The 21,248-nt window shown below is 51.8% G+C and overlaps 1 protein-coding gene across 1 annotated transcript; it reads left to right on the top strand.

The window, feature by feature from the left end:
- Nucleotides 1–9,347: 9,347 nt before the first annotated feature.
- On the top strand, nucleotides 9,348–20,555 carry LOC310681115 (protocadherin-10-like). Its single transcript, XM_083448603.1, has 4 exons — nucleotides 9,348–12,780; nucleotides 16,887–16,939; nucleotides 17,049–17,137; nucleotides 17,486–20,555. Exons 1-4 carry the CDS (start codon nucleotides 10,156–10,158, stop codon nucleotides 17,743–17,745), a joined length of 3,027 nt encoding a protein of 1,008 aa, XP_083304729.1. The 5' UTR covers nucleotides 9,348–10,155; the 3' UTR covers nucleotides 17,746–20,555.
- The last annotated feature ends 693 nt before the right edge of the window (nucleotides 20,556–21,248 follow it).

Raw genomic sequence — 21,248 nt, 5'->3', positions numbered from 1 at the left:
GGACCGATCAACAGGAGCTCACCCCGTCAAGGGGATTCGAACTGCTGACCTTCTGATCGGCAAGTCCTAGGCTCTGTGGTTTAACCCACAGTGCCACCCGTGTCCCTTGTTTCACACAGTACACAACACCAAACCCCAGATTGGCCCAGACTGTACACTCGACAGGGACCCACAGCTTCCTCTGAGTATACCTGCATTTCGCATGTGTTTGCAAACATCTGTTTGTCATAGTCACACTTTTCATTTTATGCATGCCTGGGATGGTTACCTAAAGAGCATTGTGTGTGAAGCAACTCTTAGATGCCTCACCACGTGTGCTAGCTGGGACCAGGAGCCTTTTTTGCTTTCAGTAAACAAGGGGGTTTTAACGACACGCCCTCCTGCCAGAGGATATTCCTGGGTCCTTCCTTTTGCAGTTGGTTGCTCTTCATCCCTGACTAGAATGGTTTATTAGAGACTGTGGCTTGGTGTTGCTAGCCTTGTGTGAGGTTTAGGATTTTAATATTTTCTCTCCTATCACATGGAGACCAGCAGTCCATCTTGTGAGTTAATAAATACAAACACCTCATTGACACAGCCACTTCACTTCCCTAAAGGCACCTGTGTTCATCTCACCCAATTTAATGCAAAAAGCTGAAGCTCCTTCAGGGAAGGAGGGATGATTAACTTACAGAGGGTACACACATCACAGAATACCTCCACCTAGCACTCCTTCCACCCCCCCCACCCCCAAGCATCCAATTGTAGAAATGCAGCTTGCTGCAATTGACTCTCCACATTAATAGCAATATTGTGAGTTTCATTCCTGCTTGATGCCCTTTCTAATCTTCATATAGATGTTCCCCAGGGCAGCATCAGCCTATCAGGCATGTCTCCGCTTTAAACAGTTGATGCATCCGCAGATATAATAGTTGTAGATGAAATAAATATATATAAAGAATGTAATAAAACAAACAAACAAAAAAATCAGAAATGGAAGAGTTTATCCCCAAACCAGCTCTTGCAATAAAGGTATCGCCCTCACCCCTTAATCATCCAGCATTTGTTTTCAATTCCTCTGCGAGAGATTTCTAGCACATTATTATCTTAACCATCTTAAGAATTTGGTGTGCATGAAAGTGGAATAATAATATTGGCCAGGCCAGGCTGGGAGCCAGAAGGCAGCTGTGCCAAGGCATCTCAGCTGTAACCTGCAGCACCCCCTGCTATTTCCAACTCTGGCTCTTTGCCCAGTGCTGCCAATGCGCATCAGTGCTGACCAGCAACATCCCTGCTATGCTTGCCCTGGCCACCCACACGACTCTGCCTGAGTGCATCACTGCTGACCTACAGTAACCCCTTCCTGGGAGAAGCATGCAACATTGCCAGAGCACTGCACAGTGTTGTGCTTTGATGGGCAGGGCATCTTGCTGCTCCAGCCCTGAGCTGCTTCCATTACAGACTGTCAGCTGTGCAGCATTTAAAGTATGGACCCTCCCCTATGGGATGGGATCATCTGAAAAGGCCAAATTCTGCTCTGTGCATAAGTCAGTATTTCACTGAGCAGCTCAGCTCAACATCAGCTTCATTTGTAAGTAAGCCAAAGTATGTGCAGTTGAAATAATCACATCTTCTTCTCCTGGCTGCTCATGCCTTTATTTCCCTTTTCATCTCTAGTTTTCTCCATCTTCTTTGGACTGAAAACCTTTTGCAGTAGGATCTGTCATACCTGGGTTTTTTTGTTGTTTTTTTTAAAAGTGCTGTGCACATAGATGACACTACAATACATGGTAAGTAAATAAATAAAAATCCAGGATTATGCCAAGTGCTATGACTTTATCTAATTTATTTGACTCTCCTATTTGTATTTATTTATTATTACATTTATATACCACTTTCCTCCAAGGAGCTGAAGGTGGCACACACACTTCTCTCCCTCTCCAGATTGGAATCCTGGTCTCCCAGGTCCAAGTTCAACACTCCAGCCACACACCATGCTGCCTATCTACTCCATTGGCTTTGTGAATAAAATAAGTCCTTTCTTTATCTGGCTGTGTAATCATGCAGCAGCCCTATGGTGCTGGGATCATAATCTGTGTTGATGGTGGAAAACAACAGTGTGTTTTAGGTGCTCACCCTCTTCATGTGCCCAGGCGGGTACCACACTGACTGGCCTTGCAAGAGTGCAAGGGACTATCTTCCAACTGGTCTATCTTCCAACCAGACAGCCTGCCTCCTCCTGGCAGTGATGGAAATTAACTATATCTTTTTGGCCAACTTGCCTAAAAGTCATATTTGTAAGTCCTGGAAAATCAGGTTTTTTTTATCCCTGCTGTCTGTCTGCAATATGTTATGCGTCTTAAGGGTTGCCAGTTAATTCTGGAATGTCTGAGAGGAATTCTCTCCTGATGGGTAGGTGAATATTGGCTGCTCTTCCCTGAGCTCAGGTGTGGTGACTCAAAAGACTTCACACAGAGCTTAAGCAATTTCCCCTCTGAACATAGTAATCTCCAGTTCATACCCAGAAGTGGGTTGATCATGATCCATTCCAGTTAAACTGGCTTTTTCTATTTAAAGAAGGATGGGCAAGTAGGCTCAATGGCAAGTAGAAAGGCTGGATTGTAAGTATGCAGAGATATATATTGTTGCACTCCACCCCAACCTCCAAGCGGTGCAAGATTCTCTCCCCCCCCCCCCAGTTTCCCAGCTTCCTGCTTTGCTTCTAGCTCACATCACTCAACTCTCTGTCCTCAACTCTGGTTTTGTCTTTCTAATGACGAGTTTGGGGAGGACCACCACTCATTTTCCATCTCTTGTTCTCTTAATGGCCCATCACCCAGGCTATCACTAGGGGTGGGTGATATATCGACATATGACCCCAAACCAGTTTGAAGTCCATATCATGATATCAGTTTCATGAGTCCTGACTTGGCAATATATTGTGAATCATGGGGTGTGTGTTTTTGTGGGTGGGTGGGTGCTATGCAAAAATCACAATGTAGGAAAAATGAAGCCAGCCAATGCCTCTCCATTGCTCCATCCTTATTTCAGACATTGTGATATACTGATATATCACAATGTCTAGCTGATGATATATCACAATGTTGAAAACCAGGTATCGTCCAGCCCTATCTATCACCTCACCACAAAGCTAGCCTGGCTTTTATTTAAACACTTGCTGGATCCATGGGTTAGATTGGTCTTGGCATATAACCTATTCCCCCCTCCCCAACTCACAACAATACTTTTGTTTCCCAGAGAAGAAAGGACAAGAATGACCAAAGAACAGCATGCTGAAGTTGCTGTGGCTACCTACTGGTGACCATGTGAAATATAGTGTAATGACAGCCTTACAATTTTATTATATAGTAAGATAAATCCATAACTAGGAATTAATTTTCCACTAACCCTATTCATAAACCACTACTGTGCTGAACCTGCTCAAATTTGAAGGGGCATTTTGTTTCAGTTGTCTACTCTAATACAGTTCCCCCAGTTGCCATTCCATGGAGCCAGTGCAGGAGGATACCACGGTCAATGGTATTGAAAGCTGCAGAGATATTAACAAATAGGAGCAAGATTGCACTCTCCTTAACCCGTTCTCTGTAAAGGTCATCCATCAGAGCAACCAATGCCAGCTCAGTCCCATGGCCAGGCCTGGACATAGATTGGAATGGATCTAAACAATCCATGCCATCTAAAAATGCTTGCAGCTGCTCCACCACAGCTGTCTCCACCACCTTCTCCAAGAAGAGGGTATCTACAACTGGTAATATTTATTCCAGTCCAAGGAGTCCAGGCCTGGTTTCTTTAGGAGAAAACCCAGGACTGCAGTAGACACCACCCCCTCATGCGATGAACCATGCTGTGGACCCAACCAGTCAACTTGCCTCTCTGGTAGATTTAATAAGCCAGGAGGGACAGGGGTCAAGAGGCCACTGAGTCAGGCTTACAGCTGCAATAATGATCCCTGAATATCTATGACAGGCATGTCTTGCTGTTTTTGGCGTACCTTCCAGTATTTCAGTGGGTACTTTTTCTGAATTCTCACTGAGTTGTAGATTTATTGCCACATTCATCTATAATTTGTACATATAATCCTATATACACTCACTGTGGTTGTTTGTTGATTAACAGCTGCACTGCCTTGTCAAGATTGTGGAAAGTGGTGCACCCCTACTGCTGCCATGGTGTGCCTGTTCGCTTCACAATGTTATTTTACCTGAATATAACAGTTTACAAGCTTCCTTCACAGTCATTGATGGAGAAAGTCACACAGCCTCCGCAATGCCAGACAGAAAATGAAAATAGGTTTGAGTGGAGTCCACAAATATTTCCCTATGGAAAACTGCAGCCTTGAACAGGGACTTGGTTCTGCTGTACTATTTTTCACGAGCTCACAGTCTGAACCTCTCCAATTAGCAAAAGCTGGGAAGTTAGGATCCTTATAGAACAAATGCAATTTTTAGGCCAACCCAGAGTGTAGTCTGAAGGCATGAGGCTGCCACCTTGTTGAAGCTAAGCAGATCTGGGTCTGGTCCATGCCACCTAGAAACCACGTGCACACCACCTTAGTAGGACATAAATAATACAATAAAGGTGGGGACCTATTGTTTACTTCTTCTTCTAAACAGGGAGAAGACAGTCATGACCAATGAACCGTAGGTGCCTCCAAATCTCTGAGCACCCCCTGAGCCCACCCACCACTGTCTGGAAGATACCACCATTGTTTGGTATTCTGATTATGAATGAGTCTCCCCCCAGCTCCCTATCAAGCCTTAGCTGCCTGCCTGGAAATTGTGCAGGAGAAAGAGAGAAGCCAAACAAAAAGGAAATGCCAGGGGCGTCTTGCCCATAGAGGCAAGTGGTGCAGGGCACCAGGGTGCCAAGTTCTGGAGGGCGCCAGGGAAGTGGTGGCGGCTGGACACGGCACCTACTGGCATCAGCTTGCTGCCCTCGCCTGCCTCCACCATGCCATGCCGAAGCAGCGCCACGCCTAGAACCTCCAGCTGCCATGGCCACCACAGCACGGGCTCCAGGGAAGAGGAGGAGCCTGGGCATGGCAGGGCACCTCCAGGCATCAGTTTGCTGCCCTCACCTGCCTCACTGAAGCAGCACTGCACCCAGAGCCTCTGCCTCTTCCCCGCCAGAGGAGCTGCCCTCCAGCCGCTGCCAGCCTCCTCCAGCCCCACAAAACTGCTGGCAGTGCTGTAAAAAGGTCGGCAACTCTGGGAAACGGGGGGGTGCCCAAGGGATCTTTGCACCACGGCGCCGGATATACTTAAGATGCCTCTGGCTCCCACCAAAAAGAGAAAAAGGGGGTTGTCAGAAGGATTTGCAGGAGCCTAGGCCTAGAACACGCAATTGAAGAGCAGCCAAGCGGAAGTCTGTTCTGGCAACAGAAGGGCCAAGAGCCCAGGAAGAAGGCTGGGGACAGGCAGAGAGGGAACCCGGGAGCAGGGAAGGCCAGCACTCAGGAAGGAACCCCCTTGCTCACCTTGACTGTAGGAGAGGCTCCGAAAGTGGCCTTTGCAATTGCAGAGAAGGACAAGTTGTTGCCCGCCAGGAGCCACACTCCCAGCCCTGCAAATGGCAAAGGTGGCAGGCAGGCAGGCTGGCAGACTGCTCTTCTCCAGCAGGACAGCTCTGTGCCATGTTAGACCTTCCTGCCAGGTGAGTCCGAGGCAGTTTGGCTCCGGGACATTCGAGGGCGAGGGGAAGGGCTGAAAAGGTTTTCAGCAAATCCAAGAAAACTTATTTTAGTTTAGAATTTTTAAAAAATAAGATGGAAAAGGGTGTGTTCTTTGTAATTTTGCAAAATATACTCGTTAACCGCATGAAAGGTACTCCCTGCTGCAGTGGCGTAGCGTGGGGGGTGCAGGGGGGGGCCGGCCGCACCGGGCGCAACATCTGGGGGTTAGGGTAAGGGGGCGCAAATCCACGGGTTAGGGGGCGCAAATTACTTGCCTTGCCCCGGGTGCTGACAACCCACGCTACGCCACTGCCCTGGTGTTAATTTTTTCATTTAACTCCCTAGTTTTCAAATGACTGAAGATTTTGATAGATTTTTCTGAGCACTTGGGGTCAAAAGAAAGTAATTTAAAACAACTGTTGGTGAGACATTTCTTTCTGAATCTGCTAGATAGAGCCAGACAGAGGATGACGACAGGGGGGTGTCTGGCAACCCCCTCCCCCCAATCCTGCATATGCTCATGGCACTGTCCACTCTGGCCAGCAGTGGTTCCCCAGGTTTTCAGACCAGGAGCATTTTCCAGCCCTGACTGGAGAAATCTGGGACCAGACCTGGGACTTTCTGCATGCCGGATGGAGAGCTACTACTGCCCCCTAGACGCGCATTAGCTCTGGTGAAGAGGGACTCACGCGAGGGCCCCTTTGCTGCTTGTCGCCTTTGACGGGCCGAGGCTGGCCGAGGGGAGGAGAGCATGGAGTGCGGCTCTCTTCCCCCAGCCACAGACTTGGAATGCTGGGGGAGGGCTTGGCCGAGGGAAGTTAGGGGGCTGGGAGGGAAACGGAGGGAGGCCCCAGCTGCATCCCTTTCTCTCCTCCACGTCACCCCCAGCAAGTGTCTCCACCGAATATTCTCAGCCTTCCTCCTCTGCTTTTGTTGTTGTTTAGTCGTTCAGTCGTGTCCGACTCTTCGTGACCCCATGGACCAGAGCACGCCAGGCACTCCTGTCTTCCACAGCCACCCGCAGTTTGGTCAGATTCATGTTTGTAGCTTCGAGAACACTGTCTAACCATCTCATCCTCTGTCGTCCCCTTCTCCTTGTACCCTCCATCTTTCCCAACATCAGGGTCTTTTCCAGTGAATCTTCTCTTCTCTGCTAGTCCCAACTAATGTAGCCTCATCCCAACAAATCCTGGGAACTGTTTACCCCCCCCCTAGCTATAATTCCCAACATCCATAACAAACTACAGTTCCCATGATCCTTGGGTGCGGGCTGAAGCCATGGACTTTAAATCTGCTTTAGATGTAGGGTCTGGGCCTGAAAGAGGCTTGAAAGGCAGCCTGCTTTGGACTATCAGCTCCCATCGTGCTTAGCCAGCGTGGCCAATGGCCAGGCGTGATGGGAGTTGTAGTCCAAACCCTTCCAACGGGCCGCAGTTTCCTGTCCTCGGGAGCTCAGGCCCTGAGTGTTTCCATGACCCTCTCGCACAACTAGCAGATGATGCTCGTTTGCACCCTTGGCAGATCCAAGGGCCGCGGACTAAATCCTTTGCCCCTGTCTCCTCGAGCGAGTTCTGGAGCTGCAGCGTTGGGTTCCGATGGAAGAGCGGGGTGGGGACCTCCAAGTTCCATGGGGGAGGCAGGGTGTAAGCAGCCCACGGGAACCAGGGAATTGGGGGGGGGGGGGCAAACGAAGCAGTGCGGGGCTAGGAGTTATTTTCTCTGCAGAGCTATAAGAGCACCCTGAAGTTCCCCACCAAATTCCGGAAAAGAGTGAAAACTCAAAGTAAGTGCAGACTCTCGTCCTCTTGTGTAGAATAAGTGCTTCATAATTGCATGTATGATCAAACAAGGGTAAACTCCATTTCTGGCAGCCAATTTAGCTGTTCATGGATGGCTCCCCACGGTATGCAGCTGGAGTGAGTTGCTAGAGTGCTTTATTACGCACTGTTTGGGGATAGGGTTGTTTTTTCTTTAACTGCCTTGCGGGTGTTTAGAGGAGGGCGGGGGGAATGAAATAAACTTTATTTATTTCTAAGTTTGTCTCCAGTGTTTTACTTTTGAAGAGAGAGAAAGAGCAGTGTGTAAACAGATGGATGTGTTGCGCCAGTGAGCCTTGTGTCGGTAAACCTGCACTGATGAAACACATCTGACCATTTGCCTCGGGTTACCGGGAAGATCAATCTAGTGAGAGGTGTCTTCACCACCACTAGCCCAGCCCCCCCCCCCGCACCCGAAGTGGAAGTGTGCTGTGATTGCCCCATAGCTAAATCTCTCCTCCTTTCTCGGAGTTAGGATGAACCCTTTGCCTTTCTTAACCCTCGAGCCTGACGCCCAATCCTCCTCCTCCTCTCCCTCCCCTCCCCCCCTCCAGTGATTTTCACTGTGGTGGACAAAAAAAGGACGGCGTCGGACGGAGGCTCGAAGATCCGGGGGGTGCTGCGTGTGTGGAGAGATGGCGAGCAGAGGAGAGCGGCTGCCTGCCTCTCGCCGGATCTGTGTTCTGCTCAGTATCAGTGCAGGGCTCAGTCTCCTCTGAAATCTGCGCCTCTTCCAAATCCCTTAAGTAGATTGTTATCAGATTATCCTTCCTTCGCCCCGCCGCCTTTAATCAAGCCGAGCTCGGGGAGGTTTTGCTCGGAGGGCTCCGTGGGCTTCCGCAACACCCCCTAAGGAACGTCGGGAGAAGCCTGTGGCCGTCCTCATCTGCCTGAACTGGGACTAGTGGGGATACGCGAGCAGCCTCCTGCCCGGAGGAGACCCGAGATGCTCGGTTGGAGATGCTGCTGGAGAAACCTCGCGTTTAGCGCGGGACAGAGAACCTGATGGAGGAGACTCAGTGCGGGTGGCCCTCGGAGAAGCCAGGCCACCAGAAAGCCAGTCAAACACCCTGAATGGGACGATGGAAGCGACGGGGAGCGACGCCTGGACCCTCGACGGGTTTCTGGCCCTGCGACATAGGTCCCATTTAGGTCGTCGGGACTTTATTTGCAAACGTGTTGGAATTGGGCCTGAAAAGACCATTCGTTTTGGTATAGAGAGGAAGGTGAGGCAAGAGCTGCCGTCGCTCCTTCCTTGTCACGCGGGAGACCACAATTCGGCTGAAGTTCTGTAGCACGGTGCAAGCCGGTTGAGCCCCGCTGTTTTCCAAGGGGCGTAAATCCGCAGGAACGACGCCTCGTGGTTAGGCTGCGGACAGAAGTCTTATCTCTGCACGCCGCGTAATTGTACCTACATCAGGGAAACAACCGGGAGGCAAAAAGCAGCAGGAGGAGGAAGACTCCCCCACCTGCCGCGCAAACGGGAGCAGAATCAGTCGACACGCAGAGCTGGTCCTGAGCAGCGGACTGCAGTCAATTTATTTCAGCCTCCCACCTACGCCTGTGGCTGGCGTGTCAGCCTGCCTGGACCACTCCGCTGCGGAAAGGTTAATGTAAAACCTGTAGAGCAGCCACACGGTGGAGCCTCCTTCCTCCAGGCGCTTTTCGCTGTTTCTGCTCTCGCCGTCGGAGTCGGCGGCATTAGAGGCACTTGGGAACTCCGGCGGCCCGAGAGCGAGGAGGAGGCGTGTTGGCGGGCGGGGTGGGGGGTGGGGGGTTGGGGAGGGCGGGCGCTTTCTCCATGACTCTGCGCTGATAGAATCAGCCTTGATCCGGCAGTCTGGGATGTAATCCTCTTCTCTGGTAATTAAAAAACAAACAAAAACAAAGCAGCATTACAAGGAAAACGGTGTGCAGGAAAATGTAATCAATTCTGTAGAAGCTTAACCATCTGTTAAAGGTTAAATCCATGCGTGGAGTCTGATGTCAGGATAGGGAGGATTTGGCTTTCGATGTGTTTGAGGGCTCTTTAATCTACCCCGGAGATGCTGCTGTAGCAAACAGGGGCGGGAAGAGAGGGGATTCCTGCCATCCCCGAGCGGAATGAACTTTCTTTCTCTGGGAAGAGACCGAAGCTGAGACACCCGGAGAGAGCAGGGTCCTCCCCTCCAGCGACAGCGAGCGAGACCAGCTCCGGCGCCAACTAGGGTTGCTGCTCTTCAGGATCCACAGATTCTCCGCCACAGCCAATTTGTTTCATCGGGAACTTCTAAGCTATCCTCGCTTTGCTGATAATACACCGCGCCACGCTGGGAAGGTACCTGACCTTTTCCCGCATGGAAATGATTGCAGCCTCCTGGGTATAAGAATTAAAACACACACACTCTCTCTCTTTCTCTCTCTCCCCTCCCCACGTCGCTTCCGCCGGCTACGAAAGGGTTAACCATTCCGCCCGTCCTCGTCGCCGCCGCTCGGGCTCGGGCTCGACGGCGCTGTCCACCAATGCGGTGCTGAAATGGCAGGCGGGTCCTCCCTTGCCGGCTCCCCCTGCCAGCCGAAAGTAGTTGGAAGTCCAAGTCCATTGATGATGAAGACGCACAAGGGCGGGAGCGGAGGCTGCAGCTGCGGCGGCGCCAGTGCTCTGCCGCGTCCGCGCTGAGCCCACCGATGCCTTCTCCCGATGGAGGCGGCGGGACTCCCCGCTGGGTGAGGGGTTCAGGGGGGCCCCGGCTCGGCCCGAGGCTGGCAGGCTGCGCTGGGAGTTGCGCGAGGCTGGAGCTGTTGCTCCTGCTAACTTCTTGCTTGGCTCTGGCTCTGGCTCCGGCGCCAGCAGCGAGCCAGCTGCACTACTCGGTGCCCGAGGAACTGGAGCACGGAGCCTTCGTGGCCAACATCGCCGAGGATCTGGGGCTGGATGTGTCTAAGCTGTCGGCCAGGCGGTTTCGCATTGTGTCCCGGGCGGGCAGCAAGCAGCACTTGGAGGTGAACCTGGAGAACGGGATCCTCTTTGTCAACGAGAAGATCGACCGCGAGGAGGTGTGCGAGGCCAGCGGGGCCTGCCTCTTGCACCTGCAGCTGGTCATCGAGAGCCCGCTGGAGCTGTACCGCGTCGAGGTGGAGGTGCTGGACATCAACGACAACGCGCCCAGCTTCCCCTGGCAAGAGTATGTGCTGGAGGTGACGGAGTCGGCGCTGCCCGGCGCCCGCTTCCCCCTGGAGAGCGCGCAGGACCCGGACGTGGGCACCAACTCCCTGCGCACTTACCGGCTCAGCCCCAACGGTTTCTTCTCACTGGAGGTGCAGACCCGCAGCGATGGCAGCAAGTTCGCCGAGCTGGTGCTGGAGAGAAGCCTGGATCGCGAGCAGCAGCGCAGCCACCGGGTCTTGCTGACAGCTTTGGATGGCGGCATCCCCGAGCGCTCCGGCACGGCTCGGGTAGTGGTCACGGTGCTGGACGCCAACGACAACGTGCCCGTCTTCGATCAATCCTCCTACACGGTGAGTCTTCCGGAAGACGCGCCCAAGGGGACTCTGGTCATCAGGCTGAACGCCACCGACTTGGACGAGGGCACCAACGGCGAGGTGGAGTACTCGTTCAGCGGGCACGCTCCGCCGAGGGTCCGAGAGCTCTTCAGCGTGGAGCCCCGCAGCGGGCAGGTGCGCCTGAAGGGTCAGCTGGACTATGAGCGAGCCAACCTGCACGAGCTCTACGTGCAGGCCAAGGACCGCGGCCCCTCCGCCGTCGCGGTCCATTGCCGGGTCTTGGTGCATCTCGTGGATGTCAACGACAACGCGCCGGAGGTGACCCTCACCTCGGTCTCCACGCCCGTCCTGGAGGACGCGCCTCCTGGCACCGTCATCGCCGTGATCAGCGTGCTGGACAGAGACTCCGGGGACAACGGCAAGGTGAGCTGCGAGATCCCGCCGGACGTGCCCTTCCAGCTGCAGTCCTCCTTCCACAACTACTACACCCTGGTGACCACCGACCCCCTGGACCGCGAGGCTGTGCCTGAGTACAACATTAGCATCACGGCTCGAGATCGGGGCAGCCCAGCGCTGGCCACCAGGAAGACGCTGACCGTCCATGTGTCGGACATCAACGACAACGCGCCGCGCTTCCTGCAGCCCTCCTACAGCGTCTACGTGATGGAGAACAACGCGCCCGGGGCGTCCATTTGCTCGGTCAGCGCCCTGGACCCGGACTGCAAGCAGAACGCCTACCTGTCCTACTCCATCGCCGACGGGCAGATCCAGGGCATGCCCGTGGCCACCTACGTCTCCATCAACTCGGACAGCGGGCACATGTACGCGCTGCGCTCGCTGGACTACGAGCAGATCCGCAACTTCCAGATCCAAGTGCTGGCCCAGGACGCCGGCTTCCCGCCGCTCAGCAGCAATGTCACCGTCCACGTCTTCGTGCTAGACCAGAACGACAACGCGCCGGTCATCGTAGCGCCCGTGCCCCGCAACGGCTCGCTGGCCGTGGAGGTGGTGCCCCGCTCGGCAGACCCGGGCTACCTGGTGGGGAAGGTCTCCGCCGTCGACGCGGACGCCGGCCAGAACTCGCGGCTCTCCTACCAGATTGTGCAGGCGACGGACAGCAGCCTCTTCAGCGTGGCCTTGTACACCGGCGAGATCCGCACCATCCGCGCCTTCCTGGAGAAGGACGCGCCCAGGCACCGCCTTCTGGTGCAGGTGCGCGACAACGGGCAGCCGCCGCTCTCGGCCTCGGTGTCGCTGCTCCTCTCGGTGGTGGACAGCGTGCCCGAGGTGCTGTCGGACTTCAGCGAGTTCCCGCTGGGGCCCGAGTCCGCCTCTTCCACGCTAACCCTCTACCTGATCGTGTCCCTGGGCTCCGTCTCCTTCACCTTCCTGGTAGCCATCGTCATCCTCACGGCCGTCAAGTGCCACAAGGACCGGCTCACCCTGCAGGACTACGGCTGCTCGCTCCCGCCCTGCGGAGGCGGCGGAGGCGGCGGCAGCTGCTGCTCCTGCGACCCCTCCGGGCCCCCGACGGACATCTTCAAGAACTCCAACCACACCCACAACTCCCAGGTCCCCTCGGGCAACAAAGGGGCCACCAACTGCGGGGAGGGCGCGGCCGTGGGGGGCCCTCCTGGCTATTGCTACAAGGTCTGCCTCACCCCGGAGTCGGCCAAGAGCGACTTCATGTTCCTGAAGCCCTACAGCCCGGCCGCTCCCAGGAACAACGAGAAAGTCCCGGACAACTTGCCGCCAGCTCAGGGGAAGACGCCCCGCTTGGCCAATAATTCTCTGCAGCCCTCCAGCCAGGTAACCTCTGGGGGGGGGGAGGGGGAAGCTGTGCCAAAAAGTGTCCGGAAAGTCCCTCGAAAATGATTAGACAACTCTACGCACCCCCCCCCCGCCGCCCGCCCCAGTCTTCAAAAAAATAAATCCGCGCAGGGCGAAATCTTTTCATTCCTGAGCAACTTTTTAAAGATAATTACCCGGCCCTTTGATCAAGTGGCAGCGTCGACATTAGTAACCATCAGACAGCAAAAAATTCTCCACCAGGCTTCTTGCCGTTTTAGTTAATTATTTTGAAAACGTCAGGCTCGTTTTAAATTAGTGGGACGAGCGGAAAGCGCTCAGAAGTGATACTCGAGCGCCCATTAAGGCTGAGACGAGGAGCGCGCCGAGGAATCTGGGACCGGCTCTGTCGAAAGAGATGACAGCCCCCTCGCCTGACGGCCCCGCGGCTCGTCTCGCTGCTGCCTGCCTGTCTCTGCCTCTCCCTCTCTCCCTGGCTGCCTCCCACTCGAGGTCTTTCTCCCAGCCCGCTGGAAGGGTGCGAGGATGGCTTGGGGGTCCCTGGCTCACCGTAAAGGCAAGGGGTCAACCACCTTCACTCCCTCCCTCTGGCTGAGAGGAGAGAACCAGGTAGAGGCGAGCAAGCAGCCTCCACTCACTTACTTGGGGGGAAGTCACACTGAATTCCCTGGGGTTTTCTTCGGAATAAGCCTGCACAAGCTCTCCCCTCCCTCCCTCCCTCTCTTTCTTACGCACCCACGCACGACACACACATCACATTCCATATCAGAGAAGAGAAGGGCTGCGGAGACGGGCCCAGGACGTCGCAGTGATTGAACGGTGGTCATGTTGTAAATGCACCGCGCCTACAACTCCCCATAAGGGGCTCTAGTTTATTCTTTCTTCTGTCAGGGGAGCAGACTTTCCTGCTCAAGCCTCCTTGAAATAAATGACCAGGTCCCATTCTTTTCAAGGGGTGTGAGCAGGAGAATTTCCCCGTGCGTGGTGCCCCAGAATGAGCGCCCCCTTGCTCGATCCCTGTGGGGAAAGGAAGGGGTTAAGGCGGCACTCTGGTGCTGCTGCAGAAGCAGCGTTGGGCTTGACAGATCTTTCTGCCTGGGAAGGACCAGCCCTGCCTGGTGCTGTGTTTGGCTCCTTCAGAGGCGCCTCCTTACCTTTGCCACGATCCCATTTGCTGAGGACCCCTCCGCCCTCCTGGCACCTCTTGAAATTGATGCTGAGCTCTTGTCGGTGGCAGGCGAGCGGAGGGAGGTGGAGGCGCTTTGTGGGGGGAGACGAACGCCTTGCTGTTTCAAAGAGCGGATCACTGGGCTGGTGTAAAAAAGAACAGAATAGGCTGGCTGCTGCGGGGAGGGGGGGGGGGAGAAAAAACCCTTGACAGATAGAAAGAGATTTTTATGTCAACATTTGTTAAGCATATAAATGAATAACGTCTAATTTTTTCCGATGAAATACTATTTCAATAACGCGATTACCCAGGATGGACGAGGATGAAAAGCATAATCCACTTACAAACATTTGAAAACCACTTTTAACCATACAGCCCTTTTTAAACGAGCACAAGTCATTCTGCAGACAGGTCGTCTTCCTTTTTCACATTTTCGCTTGGATCGTTGGACACAGTTGTCTAATATGTTAATGCGATTTTCCTCTAGTCAGTTACAAACTCCCCCTAGTGACTTGATGTACGGAGCTGATTTCCACACCTCTCCGCCTCGGGCGGACCAAGGAGAGAGCAGCAAGGCCACAAAAGCTACCTCGCTACGGGGAGGGAGGCGGCTGGCGCTGCGGGGGCGGGGGGGGTGATAAACCTCTCACCGGAAGGATCCAACAGCAAGACAGAGACAGACAGAGAGACAAACAGGCCGTGGTCTCTTAGAAGAGATGGCACGAAAACGTATTGAGAGCATCTCCGGGGATATTTAGGGCATGAAGGATTGCATTCATCCATCCATTCCTCTCGAGTTAAAGGTTGGCATTTTACAGAGGAGGAAGAGGCCCACGCAGCAGGATCTCCCAGCAAGAGGCCTGGGGCACTTGCCCTTCCCCATTTCTCAACCTGCTGACTCCCTTGCAGGGCACATGAGTAGCGCAGGTGGGCGAGAAGCGCCCTCGAGGCCGGGCCTTTGCGCTTCAGAGAGGGCAGGCGATCTCGGAAGGTTCCGAGGCCGGGTCACCATTCTCCAAAGCCCCCTCGCGGAAAAGAGGTGACAGGGGTGAATCCCCCCGCAGGACTCATTTCAAGGAGGGAGGACCATGGAGCTTGGCCCCCGAAGTCGCCCCTGCCTGCCTCGCCCTCCCCTCCCCGCTCTTTCCCAAGCCAGGCGCCTCTTGGTTCATCTCCTCCCGGGGCGCAGTGCCCCTGACCCGCTTGGCGAGGCCTCTCCATCCATCCAGGGTGGCACATTGGCAGGCAGGGAGCGAGGGAGGCTTCCTCCTCCCGCACCCAGTACGTGACCCCCATGCTAACGAGGCAGGCATATTAAGTCAAAGCGCATAACAATAGGACAATAATTGGGGATTTTCAAAGTAAGCCGAAGCGAGCGGCGCTTCCATTTCACAATCCAGCGAGTCTGACACCGAGATTAAAAAAACCCACTTCGGCAAAAGCCAAGTCGGAGCGCGCCCGAGAAAACGCAGAATACCAATGAGGGGGTCTCTTGGGAAAGAGCTCGGGGCTCTCTGGCTCGGGGGGCCTCGTCGCCCCGCTGCGCGAAGGAGCGCAGCCCCAGCGGAGGGGCTCTAAGCGGCGCCTCCCGGAAAGGCTCTTCCGCAACTGATCTCAGGCACGGCAGAAACCCCAAAGAAGAGGCGCGCGGGGGGGGGGGGGCAGAGACGCGGCTTCCCTTCCTTTCCCTCCGAGCGAGAAAAGACCCCCTCGATCAAATCTTTCTGATAAGCAGCGGCTGATTGAGAGGAGCCCAAGGAAGTCAGGTTCTGCTATGTGATATTCAAACTGAGGGCCCAATTTTTAAAAATCTCTGCGTTTGAAAACAGGAAAGAAGTACCCAAAGGAGCACTTGCTCTGAAAGTAGCTTTCACTTGTAGGCCGGCTGGTCCTTCCATGCAAGCACATCGCTTGATTCCTCGACTTTGCATTACTTAACACTTGAATGATCGCAGCCGAGTTTGCTGAACAGACACCGTGGCGTCCGTGGTCCTGTAAGGTGTTACAAAAGGCCTTTCTGTGGCTCAGGGATGAGTCAGGTTCTCACATACAGTAAATCATGACTTCCTGCTGCAGGCAAGAGGGGATGAATTTGCATGCAGGTACCAACCGAGGGCCTTGTACAACTTTGTAGAACTCCCTGACTGGGTCTCATGGAAATCAGGCCCCTGCTTCCAAACCAGGTGCTGTCTGGTTCATGGGCCCTGAAAATGACAGTGGCTTTTGGAAGAGCAGAGGGCAGCCCAGCCTCCTTCCTTTCTGCCCAAGGGACACTTCCCTCCTGCCACACCATATAGCCTGACATGCCCCCTGCTGTTCCTTGACTGCCATTCTCTTTCTTCCTACTATCCTCTTAGTCCCAAGCATCCTTCTGCAACTCTCTGCTCCCTGCCACGAACCCCCCAATCCCACACGCCACTGACCACCCACTAAATTGTCACACCTGACCAAGCAAGTTTCCGAATCCTGCCAGCCCAAGCACAAAGTTGTTCACATCTCCTCCACTGATGGCTCCAACATGGTTGCTACCCCTGCCACCACCTGCCATTCCTGGCAAATATCAAAGTCCTTGCTCTTCTCTGTAGAATGCTTTATCTGTTCTGTTCTTCTCATAGCCCCACTGCATTATTTTAGAGGGAATTATGCAGGATTGGCCATGTGTATGGTAAGTAGCTGCCATTATGAATTTGCATCTTTGCTCTATTAAAGTCATGGCTTCTTGGTGCTGAAAGTAGTTAAATAATTTGCCTGAAGTGTGTACGGAAGACCCTGAGGGGGCCTAATTAGGCCTCTGTGCCTTATGTTTTATGACCCTGCTGCAAAACACTGCTAGATGCTATGCCTATTGAAAACACAAAAGGCTGGCAGAACAGCATCCTACGGTCAAGTGTAATGAAGGCAGACATTCTACTCAACATCCGCTTTTTCTCATTTGCAGGTGAAACAACCCAATACAGACTGGTTGCCATCTAAGCAATCAACATTGAAGAGGTACTGGGATTGGTCTGGGTCATTTAGTCATAAAGCAGTGGCTATGGAGCATGTTGGGTGTTCTTACCCTAATCTTGGATAACTCTGTTTATTTGCTCCTCTTTTTTAGTTCACAGAGCCTAGAGGATGTAGGGGGAGTTCGTCGAGGAATTCAGAAGGAACATGACAGGTTGCGCACTTTGGTCACTCCAGTCTCTGGTGAGTTTTGATCCTTGGATTCCCAGAATAGTAAATTAAGAGCTGTTGGTATACGTCCATCAAATGTTTAACTCCCATACTCCTTTAGAATGCTCAATTCTTGCCATATTTACATTTATTTTGTTTTACTAGTTGAACTAAGCTATGGTGTGTAGATTTGTAGGGGTGGGTGGTTCAGTCCCAGCCCTTCAAGATTTTATTTTGCTGTCTTAGACACTTCATACGGAAGCTCAGATATGCTATTGGGAACTGGGTGGAGCATATCTCATGAATGGGACTATGTTTGATGTGCTGTGATCCCCCTGAGATTTTCTTTCTGTCAATAGATAACATCTTCTCTTTTCACAGAGCTCCAGAAGGCACCTGGTGCCTCAAACAGCGTCTGGACACCTCGGTATGCTCCTGTGTACTCACAGCACATGTCTCCCCTGGATTACCAACACAACGTGTATATTCCGGGGACCCCTACTATGCCTGCCAATAAGGATGGGCCTCTGTTTCTGGATCAGGAAGCCAAAAACAGCTTCTCTACTTTTGGAAAGAGGAAGAAAATGACCACATATTGTGATATACATGACAACATGGTTATTAACAATAACTTGAAATAATGCTTGCTCTTGGTCAGTTGTGGGCGCAGAAGAGGACAGGGTGCTGTCCATGGTGCTGGTGAAGCAAGGCTGAGATTTCTGGACTTTGTCACCTGCACTGTTCTGCCTAGTACAAGTGGCTGAGAAGTCTTCTGTGCAAGCTGCCTTCCCTGAAAGCTTGATGATCTGTGAAAGACTGTGATGTCACCAACAGCAGTTGTAATTTGTGATTAAACTGAAATAAGTGCCACTGGACAGCAAGTGGTTAGTAGCTTTTGACATGAGAGAATTGATGAAAAGGAAACTAAAAGAATATAGATTCTTCCTGTTTCATTTGTCAGGTCTGGTGAGGGCTCTAAGCAGGAAACACCACATGGTACTTGGATGTTAAGTGAAAAACTTGTCTTCTATTGTAGAACAGGAATGTCTCAGGCGGTGGCAGGGGAGAGGGTATAGAGCAGGGATGGGACACCTGCGGCCCTCCAGATGTTGTTGGATTGCAACTACCATAATCCCTGGCCATTGGCCATGCTACCTGAGGTTAATGGAGACCAACAACATTGGTGGAGGGCACAGGTCTCCTCCTCCTGCTTTAGAGAATGTGTGTCTACAAGTCAAAACAGCCATGCCCCGCACACTTCAACAGGTCTTTGTGCAAGAGCTCCATTTTGTAAAATGTGTAGTTTTCTTCTTCTTGGTATGTGTGAATATATCAGGTGCACTTTTGTGTGTTTCTCATCCTGTTAGCACATCAAAATAGCTGCAATGGAAAATCACAGAAACCCAAGAAAATGCTTGAGTTTAAAGTAATAGGGATTTATGCTCTCATCCAGAAGGAGCTTTTACTGCTCTAGAAAGTGTGAATAATTTCTTATTGGGAATGGGGGTAATGCCCAGCATGCAAAAACCAACCCAGCTACAGTGTTTAATATTTCACCTAAAGATAACAAAATTAAGTGGTTTATTTTTTTGATCACACTCACTAGGATGTAAAGCAAAGCATGCCAAGTTTGGACAGGGAGTCTTTTCAATTGACATTAACCTTGTGGTTGGAAAGAAGGGGGTTCTAAAAAGGTTTTGTTGTGTTTAGAAGGAAGCTTACACATGACTGAAGTTTGGAACAGAGATGAAGCAAGAATCTTACTACTTTTATCTCCCTGCCCTGCAAGTATCTTTCTTATTTCATCATGGGGGCTTTGGTAGGGGGAATAAGACACAAGAGATTTGAGGGTCCAGCTCACTGGTTGGATGTAGGAGTGCATTTGCTTAAGGAGGGACCGTATTATCTTGTGAGTTTAATTCCCATGAACTGTCAAAAAGAACAGTGATCTGGGGAATCAGGGCAGTGTATACTTAACTGTGCACACAGACAATCCAAATTCTGCACTAAGGAAAGTGTGATCTGCACAAATTATGCACATTTTCATAATTTTTTAAAAATATTGTAGTGTTTACAGTTCTGCATACTATATTCTGGTCCTGCTTGTCACAGGGAGGTCACAGGGACTATGCAGGGCACTGAAGCCCTCATCCCAGCTGCTGGAATTCTTCTCCAGCCACCCCTCTGGCTTCTGATAGTTTAACTGGCATTTCACATTTTCAACCATATCTTCATAATCATAAGGGCTGAAAACTTGCCTTTTCAAAAAAGAAAACCAAGCACCTCAGGAAGCCAAATTCTGCACCCAGTACTGCATTTAGCATTTCTCCCAAGCTGCCCCAGGATGTCACGCACATTCCCCACACACCTCTGAGTGTATCTTCAAAGCCATAAAGACTGGATCTTTTTAAAAATAATAATAATAAAAATAAAATAAAGGTGATTATTTCAGGATACCAAATACTGTATCCAGTAATACATTCCATGCTTTTTTCCTGAGCTCTTGTGAAAACCAGGCATACACAGAGCTCTGCTAACACAAATTTTTTAATGGGGCAAAGCTGGCAAGAAGGCAATTCTGCAGCCCCTAAAGGGGCATCCTTGAAACTCCTAGCAGACTGGATGCATTTGTTCTCCCACAAGGGCCTTGCAATCTACCAGGCTTAGGGGGGGAAGGCTATGCTATCTTCCTTTCTGCTAGCAACTTATGTGGATGGATGTCAGTGCAATATCTGTGGGAGGAGGCAATTATGAATTTTCAAAGATGGCCAAGCTTTTACTGCTCTGCTTCACCAAGCACGGCTAATTTTAAAGGCAAAAGGGATCTTGAACACAAAGTCTTCACATTCTGAAATTGCATTGATAGAACATTGGGGTGGGAGCGCAGGAAGATGGTTCACTTGAAATAGAGGACCAATATCAGCATTTTCTTAAAGAGGCACGTCTGACCTACTGGCAGTCCTGCCCTCGGGTGTCTATCAGAAGATGGGGCCCCCTTCATCATCATCATCATAATGAAAATAATATTTTTTATTTATATCCCACCCATCTGGCTGGGTTGCCCCAGCCATTCTGGGCAGCTTCCAAAACATATAAAACACCAAGCATTAATAATAACAATCTGATCCAATTTAAAAAGTCGTAATAACTTTAAAATAAACAACTTATGTCAAATAAAGCAATATTCAATAATCCATTAGAATCTAACAGTAAACAGTAAAATTAAACTTCAGCAAATAATCACTACTACAGATAGTGTAACTGGTCATATTTTCCTCCTGTTGATTTGTCATATATGTTGCTTCCTCTTTAGCTGTGTGCACCTACAATTTGGGGTATGCACTGCGTTTTTCTCCACACATTTAAGGATTTTAAGTTGCAGCTGAATTGGCTGTAGGCAAGTAAGGGTAGCTGGGGGGCCACGAAGCACCAGAGGGCTGTCTGCTAGTCAGTGGCGTAGCGTGGGTTGTCAGCACCCGGGGCAAGGCAAGTAATTTGCGCCCCCTAACCCGTGGATTTGCACCCGCTAACCCTAACCCCCAGATGTTGCGCCCGGTGCGGCCGGCCCCCCCTGCACCCCCCACGCTACGCCACTGCTGCTAGTACACTATGTAGGATAACACTGGTGCAGGATCCCACGGCATAGGTAGCTCAGACCACACAGAAGCCAACAGGGGATGGTGGAGGATGGAAGAGAAAAAGAGATGAAGCATTAGCCTGAGTCTTTCTGTGCTTGCAGTGGCAAGTAGGATGGCCCTGCACTTGCTTTTCACCGGTACTGCAGCCTCTTTGTATGGCTAGTGGGGAATCACAGGCAAGTGAAAAGGCCATGGGTAGAATTCTGCCCACTAGCTGCTGTCTGATCATGTTGTCAGTAGCTGCATACGAGTGCAATTCTGGGCTGTGGGGAAAACAGAAGGGAATCCCTAGGTTACCATCTTGCTCCAGGAATGTCCTAGATATGGGATATAAACCAGTAGAATGGCAGGCAGAATCTGAACTCAAGGCAGCCATGAGTCTTCAGCTCAAGATATTTGCTCTGTGTTTGTCAATGTGTGTTTGTAACAGGCACTTCAGATCTAGACATTTGTAACTCCACACTCATTTTTCTTAAGATTGGCCTGTGTGAGCAGTAAGTTCTTTG

The sequence above is a fragment of the Podarcis tiliguerta genome, assembly GCF_965153285.1.
Source record: "Podarcis tiliguerta genome assembly, chromosome: 7".
In the NCBI taxonomy this organism is placed as follows: domain Eukaryota; kingdom Metazoa; phylum Chordata; class Lepidosauria; order Squamata; family Lacertidae; genus Podarcis; species Podarcis tiliguerta.
This window is presented reverse-complemented; position numbering and strand designations above follow the sequence as displayed.